The sequence below is a fragment of the Balaenoptera acutorostrata genome, chromosome 3 (genome assembly GCF_949987535.1).
Source record: "Balaenoptera acutorostrata chromosome 3, mBalAcu1.1, whole genome shotgun sequence".
NCBI classification, from domain to species: domain Eukaryota; kingdom Metazoa; phylum Chordata; class Mammalia; order Artiodactyla; family Balaenopteridae; genus Balaenoptera; species Balaenoptera acutorostrata.
Genome location: NC_080066.1, coordinates 75146662 through 75167844, shown reverse-complemented (window position 1 = coordinate 75167844; position 21183 = coordinate 75146662). Strand labels below are relative to the sequence as shown.

At 35.8% G+C, this 21183-nt stretch overlaps 1 protein-coding gene and 1 pseudogene across 4 annotated transcripts in view; one reads left to right on the top strand and one right to left on the bottom strand.

The window, feature by feature from the left end:
* Positions 1-21183, bottom strand: part of VPS13C (vacuolar protein sorting 13 homolog C) — a 197130-nt gene that overhangs the window by 89955 nt on the left and 85992 nt on the right. For all 4 annotated transcript variants that reach the window (XM_057542575.1, XM_057542576.1, XM_057542577.1 and 1 more), the window contains exons 26-37: positions 20911-21064; positions 19179-19258; positions 17527-17586; positions 15090-15252; positions 14211-14327; positions 13234-13337; positions 12861-13028; positions 12051-12355; positions 9832-9979; positions 8674-8782; positions 2008-2144; positions 147-303 (exon numbers count right to left, since the gene is read on the bottom strand). In XM_057542575.1, coding sequence (XP_057398558.1) covers positions 147-303; positions 2008-2144; positions 8674-8782; positions 9832-9979; positions 12051-12355; positions 12861-13028; positions 13234-13337; positions 14211-14327; positions 15090-15252; positions 17527-17586; positions 19179-19258; positions 20911-21064 — 1702 coding nt within the window. The remainder of the gene's footprint in view (positions 1-146; positions 304-2007; positions 2145-8673; positions 8783-9831; positions 9980-12050; positions 12356-12860; positions 13029-13233; positions 13338-14210; positions 14328-15089; positions 15253-17526; positions 17587-19178; positions 19259-20910; positions 21065-21183) is intronic.
* On the top strand, positions 4202-6977 carry LOC103016629 (intraflagellar transport protein 88 homolog; annotated as a pseudogene).

Here is a 21183-nt window from a genome sequence, read left to right as displayed (position 1 = left end):
TATCAAATTACTTCGTATTAATGTAATAAATTTAAACTAACTAAATAATTATGGTGACACTAATAAATATGCTTCATGTTGATAAAAAGGTAATGACCATCTGCCTATTACATGCACAATTTACAGAAACTATACTTCACACTTACCAGTGAACTCAAAGCATCGCATACTAATTTTTTTAAGATAAGCTTCAGCAGTCAGGTCGTAGGCTTTAACTCTAGCTTCCAGTCCAAGCTGCAGGACATTTAGTTCATGTAAAAGCCTTCCTTTCTTTTCTGCTTTTTCCATCAAAGTAATCACGACCTAGCAAAAGGTACCATTATTACCACAAACTATTTCACTAATATACATTGAAGATAAATTAACAATTTAATAACCATCCAGAATGATATATCAAAATATTCACACAGCATAAAGATGTTCACTTCTATTTGTGCCTGGAAATTACCTAGGGTTATTTACTTTGGAAGGTCCACTTACTTGTTCAGACTTCTAAAGCACTGTCACTGTATTCTAATGGATTTCAAGATAGTTATGAAAAAAAAAAGTTGTTCTGCCTAATTCCCAGAAGTCCTAGTCTGATGGATGGTGTCAGACTAGATCTGAAAGTCTGAGATAAACAGTCAATTTTTAAACTACTCCTAAGGCAAGGTCTCTCAACCTTGGCACCACTGACATCTGGGGCTGGATAATTCTTTCCACTGGGGAGCAGTCCCATGCGCTGTAGGCTGTTCAGTGGCATCACTGGCCTCTACCCACTGGCTGCCAGTAGCCCACTCTCTCTCTGGACAGTGACAACCAAAAATGTCTTCAGACAATGCCAATTATCAGCTTGAGGGGAGGATGCAAATTGCTTCCCCCCACCCTAATCACTGTCCTAAGGGAAGGGAACTGTAATTATATGTATTACAAATGATACTAAAAAGGACTTATAGGTTTTCTATGTACATATGTTAATGAAACCCATTTGCAAATAGAATTATTCATTTATCAATGTTTCAATTATCAAAGCCTAAAAATCTTCAATAACTGTAACATTAACCAGAAAAACAGCAGATGTTTAGCATGAAGGAAGTTAGTTTCAAAACATATATTTCAGATCAAAAAAGTAGCACTCATTTATTTAAAAGTTTATTATTTTTGACTCAAAGATAGAACATAACCTCTACACAGCTATTTAACGATGAAGGGATTTTGGAGAAAGTTCTTCTAAGTCCCTGTATCCGCGATGCTTTCCCACATACACACGTGTATGCCTGTCCCTCTTTCTACCCTGTCCCAGCCCCTTTCCTAAACTCCTTTTCTCAGACTGTATCTTCTTCTTTAAAAATTCAACTAAATCTCACTTCCTCCAGGTAATCTTCCCTGACTCTTTCAGACTGCTTAGATGCCCTCTTCCTACCATCACTGCCACAAGCTCCCTGGGCACATTTTTAACGGGAGTACTTAACAAAAATTTTAATTGTTTTCTTGTTTGAGTTCAGAGTTTATGTCTTTTACTTCTGTATCCTTAGCACTTAGTACATGCAATGAATATCTGTTATGTGTGTGAACACAGAAGAGGAAAATTCATTTAACCCTTCCTTAAGAATCTGCAGATGGAAAGCAGGTAATGGTAATATAACATGCTTTAAATGTAGGCATATTGTGTTTTATTCTATTAACGGTTTCTAATATTTGCAAAGAATTTCTCTGTCATTTTTCCCTCTCCTGCCTTCCCTATATAAAATCCAAAGCAGGACACATTCCAACTGTCCTAAAATTATTTGAAAAGCCAGTTACAGGGCATATTACCATTTTCTCTGTAAATATCATATCCCCCAAATATAACTCATCTTCAGCAAACTCTCAAATTTTTAAACATTATTTCTACATACAAATTACAAATAGCCTTTGTAAGCTTTTTCTATCCACATCAATAATCTGCAAGTTTACTTTATTAGAGGTAATTCCAAATATCCATTATTTATCCACCTCATTTAATAAAAACAGAAGAAAATTACACACCTCTTTGATTTCAAATTTCAGCAGCATATTAATGATGTCTACAGATCTAATTTCTTCCACTCCAGCTGTTAAACTATCTTGTGAAACATGCATATCTTGTTTTAATGTAGAGATTTCAAGTGGCTCTTTAGTTTCACCTAAAGATGTTTAAAAGAAATTCATTCACTTCTATTCACACATTTCTTACATGAATACTCAACAAGGACTTAATACAAGTACTCTGGACTTGGTACAGGCATTGAAAATCCACAGATCAGTCATACACAGCTCTAGCCCTTAGAAAGCTCATGGCTTAGTAGAAGAAACATATATACTTAAAATACAAACAAAATAAGAAGGCTCCACTTAGTCACATTAAATGGACAAATGTTAATAGTCTCTAGATAAAGTACGTAGAAAGCACAGAACTAAGCATGACATTGTCACGAGAAGGTCAAGAAAGTCTTAATAGGAGAGTTATAATTCAAGTAGAACTGAAGGAGCTCCTCACACAGAGAAGAATAAAATAAGAGGTAGTGGAGAACCACAGAGAGATAACACATCAGGATAGGTTTTGCAAACAGAATGGAGTTTGATATGGTTACATCATAAGAAGGATAATAAGAGCTAAGGCTTGATATGAAAGAAGCGGGGGGGGGGGGGGGGAGTTAAAGCCTCTTACGCCATACCAAGAAGCAAAAGTAAAACCATATGAATATGACCGGGTTGTCCTGAAATTCATGCATCCTGAAATGCAGTAAAATTGCTTTCTAAACTGTAACACACAACACTAATAATAGCTATCACTTGCAAAGTACTTAACCTCTGTGTTGAATGTTGTGCTAACAGACGTTCACAGACTATCTCATTTAACTCTTACAACAACACTTTAAGGTAAAACCTTTATGTTGTCCTTATTTCACATATGAGCAAATTGAGGTCCAGACAGATTCAGTACCTTGTCTAGTGTTTTTCATATGGAAAACCACTGCTGTTAATTATTACCTTTGAGAAAGCAATGCACAGGGCAAGGTTTCTTAACTATCACCTTATTTCAGCACTGTTCCAAACATAATGTGATTGAGGGAAAATAATTCTAGCCAATATTTTGCTTCTACAAAACAATTCCTGGAACAGGCAAAGATTTCTTAAATAGGAAATAAAAAGCACTGATCATTTTTAAAAATTGTGTATTAGAATTCATTAAAATTAACTAATTCTATTAAAAGAAAACCTATTAAGAGAGTGAAAAGGTAAAGCACAGATAGGGAGAAGATATTTCTACACATATGCTAACATATATACATATAGCACATATAACCAGCAAAGGGCTCCTAACCAGAATGAATAAACAACTCCTATACGCCAGTTAGAAAAAAGACCATACCTCAATAAAAATAATGGTCAACAGACTTGAATGATCATGTCACAAAAGAGGATATCCAAATGGCATATGAAAAGGTTTTCAATTTCATTAGTTACCAGGGAACAAATAAAAACCAGACAGATACTACTATATAGCCACCAGGATGGCTAAATTTTACAAGACTGAGGATAGCAAGTACTGGTGAGAATGTGAAACAACTGGAACTCTCATACATTGCTAGTGGGAAAGTAAATTGGTTCAACCACTTGGAAAACTATTCAGTATAGCCTGGCGTTAAGTTACTGAAGCGAAACGTAAGCTAACATATGACCCGGTAATTCTACTCCTAGCTATATGTCCAAAAGAAAACAGTATATGTGTGCCAAAAGACTGTAAAATGACATTCATAGCAATTTCACTCATGACAGTCAAATACTGGAAACAGGAATAAAAAGAACTAGCGCTATAGACATCAACACGGATGAATCCCACAAAATGCTGAATGAAAGAAGCCAAGGGATCCGCGCGTGGCAGCGCTGCGACCGCGCAGCTCTCTGCCGAGCCCCAGAAAGGCCGCGCCGGCCCCGCCGCGATCACGGTCACGCGGTTCACCTCGCCGCGAGGCGGGACAGGGCTCGGGGCGGCGCGGGTGCCTGCCGCCCTCCAAGGGGGCCATGGGGGCAGGGCGCGGGGGCTCTGCCCCCGGCCCGTGCCCCTGCCCCCCCCCCCCGCCCGAAGCCGCGCGCGGCCCTCAAGCCCCCCGACCCCGAGTTCGCAACGCGAAGCTCCGAAATCCCCGGCAAGGCTCCAAGGAGGCACGAGCTCGGGCCCCCTCTCACGGAGGTACAAATGATGCAAAATGGACACCTGGCCCCAGAGACAGATGAAGATGATCTTTAGTCTGGCTATAATGACTACAATCCAACCTATGATGCCGAGCAACTGGAGAATGACACAGCTTTTCAGTAAGCTGTGAGAACTAGTCATGGCAGAAGACCTCCCGTAACTGCTAAAAGACCAAGCACAGCGGTTGCTAGACCTGTAGCTACTGGGTATGGGTCCAAGACATCCCTGGCATCGTCAGTGGGAAGACCAATGGCAGGGGCTCTTCAGGATGGAGTTACTAGACCCATGACAGCAGTGAGGGCAGCTGGTTTTACCAAAGCAGCTTTGAGAGGCTCTGCGTTCGACCCTCTCGGTCAGGCGTGGGGCCCTGCACCGCCCCTGGAGGCCAGGAACGAAGACAGCCGAGAAGAAAAGACGAGACAATTAGAGAAGAAAGCTGTATTGCTAACAGTCGTGGAGACTTAAAATTGGCCTTAGAAAAGGCAAAAGATGCAGGAAGAAAAGAGAGAGTCCTGGTGAGACAAGGAGAACAAGTTACAAGTCCAGAAAACATCAATTTGGATTTAACTTAATCAGTTCTTTTCAACTTGGCCAGTCAATATTCAGCTAATGAAATGTGTGCTGAAGCACCAAACACCTATCAAGTTATAGTGAAAAATAAGATGTTTAGCAATGCAGGACGGTTGAAAGTGAATATGGGGAATATTTATTTAAAGCAAAGAAATTATTCCAAAGCCATTAAATTCTACCAAATAGCCTTAGATCAAATTCCAAGTGTCCATAAAGAAATGAGGATTAAAATTATGCAGAACATTGGAGTTACATTTATTAAAACTGGGCAGGGGGCTTCCCTGGTGGCGCAGTGGTTGAGAATCTGCCTGCCAATGCGGGGGACACGGGTTCGAGCCCTGGTCTGGGAAGATCCCACATACCGCGGAGCAACTAAGCCCGTGCGCCACAACTACTGAGCTTGCGCATCTGGATATTGTGCTCCGCAATGGGAGGCCGCAACAGTGAGAGGCACGCGCACCGCGATGAAGAGTGGCCCCCACTTGCCACAACTTGAGAAAGCCCACGCACAGAAACGAAGACCCAACACAGTCAAAAATAAATAATAAATAAATAAATAAATAAATAATTTAAATTTAAAAAAAAACAAAAAAAACTGGGCAGTATTCAGATGCCATGAATTTATTTGAGCACATAGTGAGTATGGCACCAAACCTGAAGGCAGCCTTCAACCTAATTCTTAGTTACTTTGCTGTTGGAGATCGAGAAAAAAATGAAGAAGGCATTCCAAAACTTGATTGCTGTTCCATTAGAAACTGATGAAGATGATAAATACATTTCACCAAGTGATGACCCACATACTAATTTAGTGATTGCATCTATAAAAAATGATCATCTAAGGCAAATGGAACGTGAAAGGAAAGACATGGCAGAAAAATACACCATGACATCATGAGCAAAACTCATTGCTCCTGTAACTGAAACATCTTTTGCTGTAGGTTATGATTGGTGTGTTGAAGTTGTGAAAGCTTCTCAGTATGTAGAGCTGGCAAATGATCTGGAAATAACGCACTTACCTACCTAAGACAAAAGGACTTTAATCAAGCTGTAGAGACCTTTAAAAATGTTTGAAAAAAAGGACAGTAGAGTGAAGAGTGCAGCTGCACCCAACCTCTCATTCCTGTATTATTTGGAAAATGAATTTGCAGAAGCCGGTAGCTATGCAGATTTAGCTGTGAACTCTGACAGATATAATCCGTCAGCTCTTACTAAGAAAGGGAATACAGTTTTTGCAAATGGTGATTATGAGAAGGCAGCTGAATTGTAAAATGAGGCTCTGAGAAATGATTCTTCTTGTACTAAAGCACTTTATAATATTGGCCTTACCTATAAGAAGTTAAACCAGCTTGATGAAGCTTTGGACTGTTTCCTGAAACTTCACACAATCCTAAGAGACAGCACCCAAGTCCTTTACCAGATAGCAAATGTATACGAATTAATGGAAGATCCCAATCAAGCTATGGAATGGTTAATGCAGCTGATCACTGTTGTTCCAACTGACTTCAGAGCTTTGTCTAAACTGGGAGGATTATATGACACTGAGGGGGATAAATCCCAAGCATTCCAATATTACTATGAGTCATATAGGTATTTCCCGTCCAACACTGAAGTCAACGAGTGGCTTGCGGCCTATTACATTGACACCCAGTTTTGTGAAAAAGCCATTCAGTACTTTGAAAGAGCTTCTCTTATACAGCCTACACAGGTGAAATGGCAGCTGATGGTAGCTAGTTGTTTTAGAAGAAGTGGTAACTACCAAAAAGCATTAGATACTTACAAAGATATTCACAGAAATTTTCCAGAAAATGTTGAATGTCTACGTTTCTTGGTACATCTCTGCACAGACACTGGATTAAAAGAAGTTCAAGAATATGCAACAAAACTCAAGAGATTGGAAAAAATGAAGGAAATCAGGGAACAGCGCATCAAGTCTGGCAGGGATGGCAGCGGGGGTCCCCATGGCAGGAGAGACAGGAGCGCTGGCAGTGACAGTGGCCAGAACTGTGGCCCCGGTAGCAGAGGCAAGCGGCTCAGCACCCAGCTCCGAGCCCTGCCTGGGACAGACGAGCCTTATGAGAGCAGCAGTAACAAGGAGCTAGATGCCTCCTATGTGGATCCACTTGGCCCGCAAATAGAAAGACCCAAAAAGAGAGTCAACGAGGATGATTTTGCTGATGAACAGTTAGGAGGTGATTTGCTTCCAGAATAATATATATTTTAATATATTATTTATTAAAGGAAAGAAATCGCCTTACAAGAGAATACTCATGTTAAAGTTTGGATTAAATATACAAACTTTAATTTTTCACACTGTCAAAACTTTAAATAAGTGTATTCTGTTCTATGAGTATGGATTTAGATTTTGTTTTGCTTTTAATGGAATAAAAACATGTGAAAATTAAAAAAAAAAAAAAAAAGAAAGAAGCCAAAAATGAAAGTAAATTCTCTATGATTCCATTTATATGAAATTCAAAAAGAGGCAAAACTAATGTATGATATTACAAATCAGAATGGTACTTAATTCTGGGTGGATTCAGGGGCAGGGTGGGTGTTTGGTATTGATTGGTAAAGGCATAGGGAGAGCTCTAGGGTGCAGTGCTGGAAATGTTCTATATCTTAATCATGGTGATTACACTTGTGTAGCCATATATAAAAATCCACTGAATTGCACTTTACTATATGTATTAACATACTGTAAAAAAGGTTTTTCCCCCCTAGTATTTTGGGTGTTTTCTGAGACACAATTGACATGTAATATTACATTAGTTTCAGGTAAAAAAAGTTTTTTAAAATTGAAAAAATACAGTGAGATACCATTTTTCACTCAGCAGCAAACTAGCAAAAATTTTTAAATCTGATAATACACTGTGTTAGAAAAAGCACAGAAAAACCACCTGATGGGAGTACAAAATGAGTATAAGTTCTATGGGGGTCAACTGGCAAATCTGTCAAAATGTTAATAAAATTAATTTTATTAAATGTATTGATTGAATTCAATTACTATTTTAACTTAATAAAAACAAAATACCCTTTAACCCAGCAGTCCTGGTATTTCCCCTACAGATAAACATGCACTTGTAAAAGTGTATGTACAAGGATATTTAATGCAACATAGTAAGAGTGAAAGACTGAAAACCACCTGAAATGTCCATCAATAGGGACTTGCTAACTAAATTATGATACTTCAACAGAATTTAATATCAAGAAGCCATTAGAAAGAATGAGTCGGATCTATACACAGCATATATATAGATATGGAATGAATACCAAGATACACTGTGTATGTGTATATGTGTACATATAAATCAGCTTAAAAAATAAGTCTGGTAGTCACTTTGCCTTTAAGGGCCACTGTATCTAATAATTTAAATACTATTTGCATTTTTATTGCTATACAATTTTTTCAGTATCTTTGTTCAGTGGTAATTTATCAACCACTTCACTTTGTACAGCTAAAAATCAGATCAAGGGACTTCCCTGGTGGTCCAGTGGTTAGGAGTCCGCACTTCCACTGCAGGGGGCATGGGTTCGATCCCTGGTCAAGGAACTAAGATCCTGCATGCCACACAGTACAGCCAAAAAAAGTCAGATCAAGTATGCTACAGAGCCTAGTACCAACTTAAAATGTTTTTTTCTCTATACATGCAAGTTCAAAAATTTTTCCAGGACTTCACCATTTATCTGAAATCCTTCTTTATGGCCTCCTCCTAACTCATGCAACTTAGAAACTGACTTTACTCAACTTAAAAGCAAACTATGGTTTTATTCAATAGCATCTTATTTGTTTTCTTGGTAATACAAATCACAATTTGTAAATGTATGTTTGTTTACTTCATTTGTATTGTTTGTCTCCCCTACAAAATTGTAAAAAACATTTATTACACCACCTACTGTCAACCTCTTACCTGTCTCTTGCACTCTTGGTTTCACTTTATTCAAATCTTCAGTAGCCTCACCGAGATTTTCTGCTAGTATTCTAAATAAAAGATTAAGATCTTCTTGATTTAGATTAACCTGTGAAATATGATGTTCCAAGAAAAGATAAAGATATTTCATTTTAAAATGAAACAATTTTAATATGGAAAACAAATCCTTAGTAACAAAACACTAAGGACAGGATACTCTTAACATTGACTAAAAAATTATATAATCACTGTACACTCAAGTATTTCACTACTTATTTCATGTTAAAAATTTCATTTTCAAATACAAGACAGTGGAGAAAAACAATGTGATTTACAAGTCAATATTAGTTTCATCTACTTAACCAATATGATCCTTAGTGGAAGTTAATAATTATTAAAGAAATCAGATCACTTTTTTTAATAAGTGACTTTCAGAACACACATAAATTCCACTTTTTAAACAATAACAATTTCAATGTAATAAAAGGCCACCTTCAATATGAAAAATAGGCATTTCACTCAATGCTATAATTATCTGAGGGGTACTCAGATATCCCTAAAATAAAAGGGGTGTATATAATATACAGAATGAGCTATAATTATAATACACTAATAAATAATTTACAAACAGATTTCTGCTAACGTGTACACATAACAAATTTAAAAGCTAAGTAACATTTAACTGAAGATTAAATTCTACTAAAATTAATAAAGATCCTGTTGGACAATATCACACTGAAATTTTCCTTACAACAATCAGTAAAAATTCCACATTTCATTTAGATTTATAATGAGAAAGTCTTCAGAGTCTGAACTTTCAATAAGAAAGCTTTTTCTGGGACTTTCCTAGTGGCACAGTGGTTAAGAGTCTGCCTGCCAATGCAGGGGACACGGGTTCGAGCCCTGGTCCGGGAAGATCCCACATGCCGCAGAGCAACTAAGCCCGTGCGCCACAACTACTGAGCCTGCGCTCTAGAGCCTGTGAGCCACAACTACTGACGTCCACGTGCCTAGAGCCCGTGCTCCACAGCAAGAGAAGCCCATGCGCCGCAACTAGAGAAAGCCCACGCGCAGCAATGAAGACCCAATGCAGCCAAAAATAAATAAATTTAAAAAATAATTTAAAAAAGAAAAAGTTTTTTTCACTCATATACTCACATTCATTGACTCAAGATGACCTTTAATTTCCACAACAGGCACCTTGTGGTACCAAGATGCAGCTAGATTCCGATTTACAGAAAACTCCAAATTAATTGGATGCAACAGCTGAATATCAGGATGGGAGAAGCCTGGCTGGATCACTGTCCTAATGAAAAATATAATTGATATATATGCATAAACATAGGGGTAAATGCAACATATCATTAAAAAAAACACAAAGTCCAAAGTTGCTGCTCTAAACATTGATTTGAAACAGCGCTGTTTTAGTGTTTTCTAAACTTGGCCTATAATTAATTTAACCTACAATATACTAGCATGGACAGATTTAAACACAGCTGTCCCTTGAACAACACCGGGGACTAGGGTGACGACCCCTCCATGCAATCATGTAACTTACAGTTTGCCCTTCATATTTCGGTTCCTCTGTATATGCGGTTCCTCCATAACCACAGTTCTAAACAACCACAGGTTGTATAATACTGTGTTATTTACCACTAGAAAAAAAAATCTGCGCATAAGCAGAACCATGAAGTTCAAACCCGTGCTGTTCAAGGGTCAACTGTATATGATATACAATTAGCCTTTAAGAAAACTTTTTTCTTTTAAACAGAAGATAGATGACAAACTGAGTAAATTTTTAAAAGAAACTGATATTTTTGAAGCTATGGGGGAAATCATCAATACAGTTGTTCAAGGACTGATATGTGTGCTGGTACAGAGATTAGAGAAAAAAAATGGCAAGATGAAAAGTAAGCTCTTTCTAAGTTTATAAAGCTCTTCAATCAGGATTCTTTTCTGGACTTGTCTTATAATCATTCCTTTTGTATTCAAGATAATTAAATCTCCTTGGATGGGGTAGAAAATGATTTTAAAATGAACATACACACTTTCAAATGTCCTCTGGTGTGAGCCCTAGAGATACATCATTACTTACACAGCATTCCTGCCAAAAATGTGTAAGCTCAATTAAATCATGGGAAATCACTCAGATAAAACTAAATTGACAGTCATTCTATGAAACTAGACTGAATTCTTCAAAACTGTCATCATCATGAAAAACAAAGAAAGGCTGAAGAACTATCACAGAATAAATGTCTATCAGTACAGAAATCCCCCTCACTAATGTAGGATACAATTAAATGCCACATGTTATCCTGGATTGAGGGGGAAATTCTTGGAATAACTGGTAAAATCTGAATATTGAATGCATATTAGATAATAGATTATATCAATGTTAAATTTCCAGAATTTGATAATTGTGGTTATTATGTAAGAGGATTAATGTCCTTGTTCTTAGGAGACACATGCTAAAGCACTTTGGGGCAAAGGGTTAAGATATCTATTCTCAAATGGTTTAGCAAAAAATGTTTTAATTTCCAATTATAAAATAAATCTTGGGGATGTAACATATAGGATGGTGACTATAGTTAATAACACTGTACTGTATATTTAAAGTTGCTAAGAGCATATATCTTAAAAGTTCTCATAACAAGAAAAAAATTTTCTGTAAATATGTGTGGTGATGGATGTTAACTAGACTTACTATGGTGACCATTTAGCAATACATACAACTATCAAATCATTATGTTGTATACCTGAAACTAACGTCAATCATACCTGAGTAAAAATAAAATTTTAAATTTTTAAATATTTTAAATGATAATATGTATATACACAGAGTTAAAGCAAATGTAAATAATTGGTGAACCTAGTTGAAAAATTATAGGTACTATTTTTGCGATTTGTCTGTAGGCTTGAGATTTTTCAAAATAAAAAGTTGATTTAAAAAACAGTTCTGGGCTTCCCTGGTGGCGCAGTGGTTGAGAATCTGCCTGCCAATGCAGGGGACACGGGTTCGAGCCCTGGTCTGGGAAGATCCCACATGCCGTGGAGCAACTAGGCCCGTGAGCCACAACTACTGCCTGTGCATCTGGAGCCTGTGCTCCGCAACAAGAGAGGCCGCGACAGTGAGAGGCCCGCGCATCGCGATGAAGAGTGGCCCCCACTTGCCGCAACTAGAGAAAGCCCTCGCACGAAACGAAGACCCAACACAGCCAAAAATAAAATCAAATCAATTAATTACTTTAAAAAAAACACAAAAAAAACAGCTCTGTGCAACAGAAGTATGTTGAGCATGAATTTCGATAGTCATAAAATTTCATAGACAATATTAAATCATACTTAAATATCAATACATAATTATTGAAAGAGTATACCTAGAAAGCTTAAGCTTTGTTAGCTGCACATCCATTCTATCAATTACTGGAGGGTCTGAGTAGTCTTCACCAGATATCAGACTGAACTGATTCTGAACTCTGATTAACCCAAGATCTACCACTACTGCATTGGTGGAAACGGAAGACTGTGGGATGACTATAACTGGTGCTTTCAAATCAATATTGATAGAAACACGAAAGCTCCTCTGGGCAAAATCTTTCACACTTGTGGCAGCCTTTTCTGCAGCCTGAGCAGTGGCAGCACTCAGAGCCTCTTTGGCTGTCTGGAAATTGTTCAGGAAGTTCTGTGGACACAAAATAAAAGGAGCAATTCAAACAGGAGGACAAGCACATCATTTCTAACACCATCTTCTTTTTATTTATGTGCTAATTTTTTTCCAATAAATAACTTTCAATTTAGTCCTATCTTTCTAGTTAGGAAAAAATTACTGATTATCCATCCATATTTATGAGCTACCTGACTGACAAGGGCTAATTATAATTAGACTTATATGGCTGAGGAACAGAGAAAAAAACATTTTTAATACTTTTTGCACTTGAGAATTTGGATTCATTATATTCCAGCAAAAATAATTCCAGTTCTAGACAATGCTAGACAAAAATCATTATATGATTCAGATTTCAACTGTTAAAGAGAGGTTTTGACTTCTACATTAGTCCATAAATACCATCAATAATCAAATCAATGCACAACCTAACATTCAAATTTTTAAGATTTGCAATCACAATTATCAGACTTATTTTAAGTATTTCTAAGTCAAAAAATCTATATATAAATAGTGATTTTACCAGAAGTGACATGAGGAATTTATGGAGATAGACAATCTGAATACAGCCAACGTTCAGTGACACCACACCATCCACTTTGGACATGTCAGTATAGGAATCCCCCTCAGTAGCATCTGGATACAAATCCAAGTTAAAATGAAAGACTTCATTTCCCATTATTGACACAGCCTGAAAAGCAGAGATTTGAATGCACTCCATCCAATGGACAATGACAATGACAAAATAAAATCCCAATTTAAAAGGGTTTATAATCATTATAGAAACATTTTTCTATCAAAATATATTTCATTAGTATTTTAAAAAATAAAATATATTTTAAAATAAAATCTCACATTCAATCATCAAAAAATATTAATGATTTACTATCACCTACTTTTTTATGAACTGTCTTAGGATCAACATCTGTGACAATAATATTTTCCAATCTGGCAAATAGTGACTGTTTTCTTGACTGAAGAGAAAGGGAAGAATCGAGTCCTGGAAAAAAAATATTATTATAATTTCTACAGATACCATAATAAGATCTGAACATTTTTCTTTCATTGAATAACTTTATTCTGTAGGTGATATTTTTATAAATTTAGCAGTGTTTGAACTCACAATTGATAAATAAGTGCAATATTAGATATTTTTAGTTTTATGAACAATGAAACCTATAAACTCATTAGAAAATAATTATCTGAATTTTCAACCTTGTGAAAAAACTACATCTAGCACAAATAGATTATCTTAGGATTTCAGTAAATTCTTTACACCTTATATCCAGTCATTTACATGACTATAAGAGTTTCATGAATCAAATTCAGACTAGTAGATGCAATGCCAGTTTAGAAAGAACAAAGAAAAACCCTAGTTTTCTGGGTTTTAAGTTCTTCAAGAATTGTATTAAACATATTATTTACCTTTACCAGATCACAATGAGCTGGTAAAGATAGAGTCAGAGAAAAAAGCTACATTCATTTTAACAGATTTTGCCTAAAAGAACATAATGGGCTCATAGGATTTGTTCTTCATGATAAGGTTGCTTTGCATTTGTACCAAGATAAAGCGTATTCACAGACCTTAAACTGAATTCTGGGTTGACGCTTAGCTCATCAACAGCATGCCTACATTGACATTAGTATTCCTTTCACCTCTGAGACAACTCTCAAAACGGTCCAAGACACCAGTATGTGTGGTTCAACTCTCAAAGAGTTAAGAAAACATGCAATCCAATTATGTCACAAAATAAAATAATCCAGTTTTCACAGCTCAGAGCCTTCCATTTTATATACACTTTAGCATTGCAAAAAACAAAAACAAAAACAAGCTTATCTTTTAAACAATTTTTAATATCATGAGAACTTTTACCTTGAATCTTGATTTCAGCAATATTGTTCTTCTCATCACAAACAATAACACAGAAAGCATTCAACTTGGCAAACAGCCTGAAGTGAATAATGTCACTCTCCTTAGAGGATACAATCACTGCATATAAACAAAGCAATTCTATCACAGTGATTCTAGTAATATACACTCTATTAAGGTTTCTTCCCTATATTAAGTGAACCATGGTTCTGCTTAAAATAATTTTAAAATTCTCAAATTCTTAAGTATTTCAAATATTTTTTTTGCTTTATATATTCTTTTATATAGTTTGCATTTTTAATAGTGAGATGTACTACTTTGATAATGTAAAAGCAAGAAAAAACTTAAAATACATAAAGATAATGACATTGAAACTCAAGGAAGTTACTGAATATTAAATAATATGCCTATGGTCCCATAGTTTAAGTAGCAGAGTCAGGATGTGAACTGAGCTCTTTCTGATCTGAAAGCTGGGCTCTTATCCAATGCGATGCTATCCCTGCACCCTGGCCCTCATGTCTCTGGGTCTTGATTTCCTTATCTGTAAAATGTTAGGGAAGATTAACCCTCTATAGTGTCCTTTCAGGAGCCACTGAGAGGAGGAAGAGCTCAGAATAAATACAGGTCTTCTTCCCCTAATACCCATATAAAGGCATCCCCCATCACCACCAGAATAAGAACAAAAACTTTTTTTTTTAAACAACAGTATTAATTACATTTATCTTACATATCAGGCACCCACGTATGACTCAGTTTGAAGGAAAGAACAAAGGTAGGCAAAATGGCATGTAAATGACTAACTAGATGGTCTCTAAGATTCCCCATTTAGCTCTACAATTCTAAAACCCTTACTAACAAGAAACAAAACAGTGTTTTTCATACTTTTCTGCAGAGCTGAATTTTTTTGTTGCTTTTCAGTAGAAACTTGTACTTCCTTGGTATCACCCATGTTTTGGCCATCTGATGGAATAATGGTTGTCAGGTAATTAATAGAAGAGAGAAGAGCTTGTGTATGCAGCAACAGGTTTAAAGATGAAAAAGCCACCTAGAAATATTTTAAAAAGAAAATTAGTTTCCCAGGCCAATTATACCAGTAGTCTGCATGATGCATGCAAAAGGCTCCTAACTAGACTTGTATCACTGCCGTACACTTAAAAGGAAGAGAGAAGAGAGGAAGACTCACAACTCACAGCCTTAAACAGGGAATATATGGAGAGTAAATAATACTTACACATTTTGGGGGTTCATTTGAGTATCAAGGTAACCTAATTACTCCATTTCCCAAGCCTAATTACCACAGAGCCTACAATCTGCCTGTCATGGCCATTCCAATATTCAATATATATATCACTTTTTGGAATCTTCAATGACTACTATTATGATTATATAAAACATATAAGTTAGAACATGAAACTCCAGAATCACCATGTATTACCACCATGTTAAGAAATGATTTCAGGCTCTGCACATGGCCGTTGAAGCTACAGTGTCAGCAGAAGCCGGTTCGCACTAGGAACTCTGGTGTGAAGGGCTGGGCGCAAGGCCTCTGCACGCAGCCCCCTATGAGCAAGTGCATCTAGACTAAGCACAAAGGAAAAAGAAAAAGCTTGCGGGATCTTGGTTCCCAGGCTGGAGGTCAGGCCTGAGCTCCTGTGGTGGGAGCTCCGAGTCCAAACCGCTGGACTAACAGAGAACCTCAGACCCCAGGGAATATCAATCAGAGTGAGGCCTCCCAGAGGTCCTCATCTCAGCACTGAGACCCAGCTCTACCCAACTGCCTGCAAACTCCAGTGCTGGATGTCTCAGGCCAAACAACCAGTAAGACAGGAATACAGCACCACCCATCAAAAAAAAAAATGAAACGACAAAAAAATATCTTACAGACGAAGGAGCAAGGTAAAAACCTACAAGACCAAATAAATGAAGACGAAATAGGCAACTTACCTGAGAAAGAATTCAGAGTAATGATAGTAAAGATGATCCAAAATCTCGGAAACAGAATGGAGAAAATACAAGAAACATTTAACAAGGATCTAGAAGAACTAAAGAGCAAACAATGATGAACAACACAATTACTGAAGTTAAAAATACTCTAGAAGGAATCAATAACAGAATAACTGAGGCAGAAGAACGGATAAGTGAGCTGGAAGATAAAATGGTGGAAATAACTGCCAGGGAGCAGAATAAAGAAAAAAGAATGAAAGAACTGAGGACAGTCTCAGAGACCTCTGGGACAACATTAAACTTCCTTAACATGGGAGAGGAATTAGCCAATCAAGTCCAGGAAGCACGTTGAGTACCATACAGGATAAACCCAAAGAGAAAAACGCTGAGACACATATTAATCAAACTATCAAAAATTAAATACAAAGAAAAATATTAAAAGCAGCAAGGGAAAAGCAACAAATAACATACAAGGGAATCCCCATAAGGTATGAGGATATGGGGATATATGTATGCATACAGCTGATTCCCTCTGTTATATAGCAGAAACTAACACAACACTGTAAAGCAATTATACTCCAATAAAGATGTTAAAAAAAAAAAGATTTCAAATGTGACATTCATAGATTTAAATATAAAAAATGCAATTAAGAGTGAGTTCTCAGTCACTAAATAATCTTCTAAAACCATAATTATGGTCCTATCATTAAAAAAAAAAGAATATATAGCTTATAGGAGAAAATATTGTATTTTTAAAAACAGTAACTCCAGAAACCTAAAATAGCAACACAAATTGCTTTAAAGAATATATGATTTTCTAATAGCGAATTGAATTTTTTTAAAAATCACTTTTTATTCAAAAGGACTTCTTTTCATTGCTGCAAGATACTAAGTGGATATAAAAATTATTAAAAGGAAGATTCAATATTCAACAGATTTTCCCATCTCTCAAAAGTATAATCTGAAACTCATTTCTCTCATTTTCTTTTTACTGTATTCTAAAATTACATTTTGCCTCTTCTTCCTCTACTTGAGTACCTTAGTATAGCTCCAGAAGTACTCAACATCTCTCCTTGTATTTCACATACTTTCTGAGCCCTGCGTTAAAAGACAGTATCTAGTTTGGTTTGTTCAGAATCCTGTTGGTTCTTTGTAAATCAAAGTTCCCTCATCTACAGCATTCCCTCCTTTAGAAATAATTAGGATGTGATAAATGAGTTAAATAACAGTATTATTATCCTGAATCATAAACACAGAGCACGGTAGACATTTATGAGGCTAATTTATAACTTTTAATGGTTCCTCAAAGGATACTGAAGACTTCCAGAGTAGGTTATTTTCAAACAGGATCTATTCTTTTAACAGAATTTCTTACCTTAAGTGTTTGTTCAGTTTTTTCAAAACTAGTTTGAAAACTGGGTCCATTCTTATCAGCCTAAAAAAAAAAAAAGAAAGAAAAAAAAAGTTCTAAAGAAGGAATTAAGACCAAAGTAAATGAATCATTTACTTATAATCTTTACTTAATTTATTTATATTCAGTTATAACTATTTTAAAATACATTATATATTTAATTTTATTATCATTATTTTAAAGTTGCATCCAAATCTATTTATTTATCATTAAGAGTAAAAACTTGTCCTCCTCTTCAAACAGAGGAGAGCATGGCATCATTCACTTTTGGGAAACTGCAGCTAGGGATCAGAATGATAAACTCTGAGGGTTAGAAGGTTTAAAGGTAGTCTAGCCCGTCTGTCACCTAATGTTTAAATACCTTTAGAAAGTCTTCAGCAAGTCTATTTTAGGATATCTCCAGTGAAAGAAACCTCATTTTCTTAGAAATCCAAACTTTAGAGAAGTTTGATTTAATGAGGTCTTCACACTGAATCAACAATCTGTCTCCTGGGACTTCCCTGGTGGTCCAGTGGGTAAGACTCTGTGCTCCCAATGCAGGGGGCCCGGGTTCAATGCCTGGTCAGGGAACTAGATCCCACATGCATGCCGCAACTAAAGATCCCACACGCCGAAATGAAGATCCTGCGTGCCACAACTAAGACCCGGTGCAGCCAAAAAAATTAAAATAAATAAATAATCAATCAATCAATCAATATTTTTTAAAATCTATCTATCATAATAACCAATTGGTTCAAGTTATGTCTCTTGGGAACATACACAGTAAATTCAAAGTTTTACCTCCTGTGAGAAGCCTTCTGGCTAGATCAATATCCCTGCCTCCCTGCTCCCATAATGCTTTGTGTTCTTCCTTATTAAAGAATCAAACACATTATATATTTTTTGAATTTTATTTTATTTATTTTTTTATACAGCAGATTCTTATTAGTTATCCATTTTATACACATCAGTGAATACATGCCAATCGCAATCTCCCAATTCATCACATCACCCCCCCCACTTTCCCCCCTTGGCATCCATAAAACACGTTATATTTTAATTGTTGTTTACCTATCTCCCTACTGGTCTATAAATTCCTTGAGAATAGAGAATGTTTTTCATCTCTGTATCCTAACACAACCTGACACAAAAGACGTTCAACAGTTATTGAATAATTAAATAAATCAACTAATCTTGAATGAAGCTGAATACCATCAGTTCATATAACATTCTTCAACATTCTTCATATAACATATTTTTGAGTCCTTCCGAATCCTGGCAATTCTCTTCTGAACCAAATTCAATTTGACTTTATCCCTTTTGATGTAGGATACTTAGCCAAATATCACCTACACATACAATGAATATAGGTAGGTGAATGTGCCCCAGAAGACAGTAGTAAGACCTACTTCATCCCAGGCTTCCATCTTTGTGGACAAGACGTGTGACTTTGTAAAATCCTAGTCCTTACTTGAGTGAAAGAGAAAGAGGTGTGCAAATGGACAGAGAAACAGTAGATATCCCTATGATTCAAACCTATGATACACAAGAGCCTTTAATAATCTACTGTCATCTTTTTCCTTCCAGAGGATAGTTTAGAGTATACAATAAATATGTAAACATTCTATGACCCTTACCTTAATGTACTCTGCTTTTAAGAGATCTAATCCAGGTTTGTCAGAAGAGCTAATCAAGTGAAGGGGCTTCTTTTTGGACCCTAGATTAAAGAAAAAGAAAAAAAAAGTGTTTCAAATAAATTGCTCTTTTTTACATTTGGAATTTTCAACATGTCTTTTTCTTCTTAAAAAATTTTATTAATTAAGCTTTAAAAGACTATCTGCACATATTTTCATGGCTATTAAATATTAAGGTCATCACTGGTAAAGAAATAAGCCAATCCAAATCCTTACCTTACCTCTGACATCCAACTTACTTAAAAACATGCATACTGTATTTATTTTTTTTGATCTTACATCTGCGTTCAAAAGTAATCAAAACTTCTCTAGATATTTTTAAGACCATATGTGCATTCGTAAGGCAGTAGAAGACTACGGGTGCTAAGAATCAGGAAATATGAATTCTAATTCATCTCTACCTTTACCAAAAGCTATTTAACTTCAGTTTTCTCAACTACATAACAATGAGGTTGAACTAGAAAAATATGTGGTATTCTGTTGAGCTCTAAAATTTTATTCATATTAAGGAAATTTAAATAATTTTCCTTTGTTTAGACTAAGAGAAGGCTTACACAGAAGAGGAAATAGTTTTTTGAAGGGAGGGGAATTGTTAAATTTCTTTAAATTTAAAAACAACAGGTACCACCAGATATCCTCTATATCCTCATGTACATGTCCCAAGGAACTACCTCCAGAAGCCATGGAGGGAGAAGTGATTTATCCACTCTTTTATCCATCTTTTATTATTTGCAGTTTTATAACTCCTGTTTCTGAGATATCTCAGAATTTTCCACTGAAATAACCTTCTCTAAAGGAAAAAATAGCCTAGAAAATTTATTATTTGTATTTTTCCCCTTAAGACAGTAATGTAAACTCCCTCTCTCCACAGTGCTTACAGGAGCTTACTAACACATAAAACATTTTTCTTCTAAGCTGAGGTTAATTTTAGTTAGACCTATTTAAAAAATAAGAAAAAAATAGGTCTTTATATTTGACTAAAATACTAGGCAAATATTAGGTAACCTTAATTACTGTAGATTCACCCATTCCTTCATTCCTCATCCAATGAGTATATAAGATGTACACTGAAATGCATAAACCATAAAAGCTTCTGAAGGAATTAATTTTATGTCTCTCCATTTTCATTTTTATAACCTGATGCTGCTTCTGATATATGAACACTATTGAATCAAAAGAACAAGAACTTCAATATTATAAGACCAGAGATAAATTCTAGGTTTTGCTATTCGTAAGATGCATGATCTTGAGTAAGTCACTTAATCTCTCTTTATTTAACCTTCCTTTGTTTGTAAAATGGGAATAATACTCCCTATATAAAGGGGATTTATATGGACTCTCTGAGTAGATCATAGTAGTTAAGAATACAGACCCTAGGGCCAGATTTCTAGGGTTTTAATCATGGTTCAGCCACTAACTAACTAGTAGTGTGACCTTGGGTAAATTATGTAACCAATTTATGACTTTGTTTCCTCTTGTGTAAATTGGAGATAATAGCATTGCCTATCTTATAGCATTGTTACAAGGATTAAATGAGTTATTATTTATAAAATGCTTAGAACACTGCTAGCTTTTATTTATCATAATGATTACTATACAAATGAATGTGTTTCAGATACTCAAAAGTGATACTAAATCTGTTACTGTCTATTATTTCTAATTTTATGGCTATTACCTTGAATTTCATGGTAATCCAAGCTGATTTTCTTTAAGTAAGTTACCGCAGTTAAATCAAATGTTCTCATTGTAGCCTCTGTTCCTAACTGAGTAACATTAAACACTAGAATTGTATCCTCTTCCTTCTGTTGTTTGGTAAATTCCAAAATCACCTAAAACAATCAGGACAGCCAATGAAAGGCAGATAAGTGCTTTGAATCATACTTAAAAATACAAAATCCTTCTTCATATATATAATCATGACCATAGTAGAAATTTTGCTCATACTCTT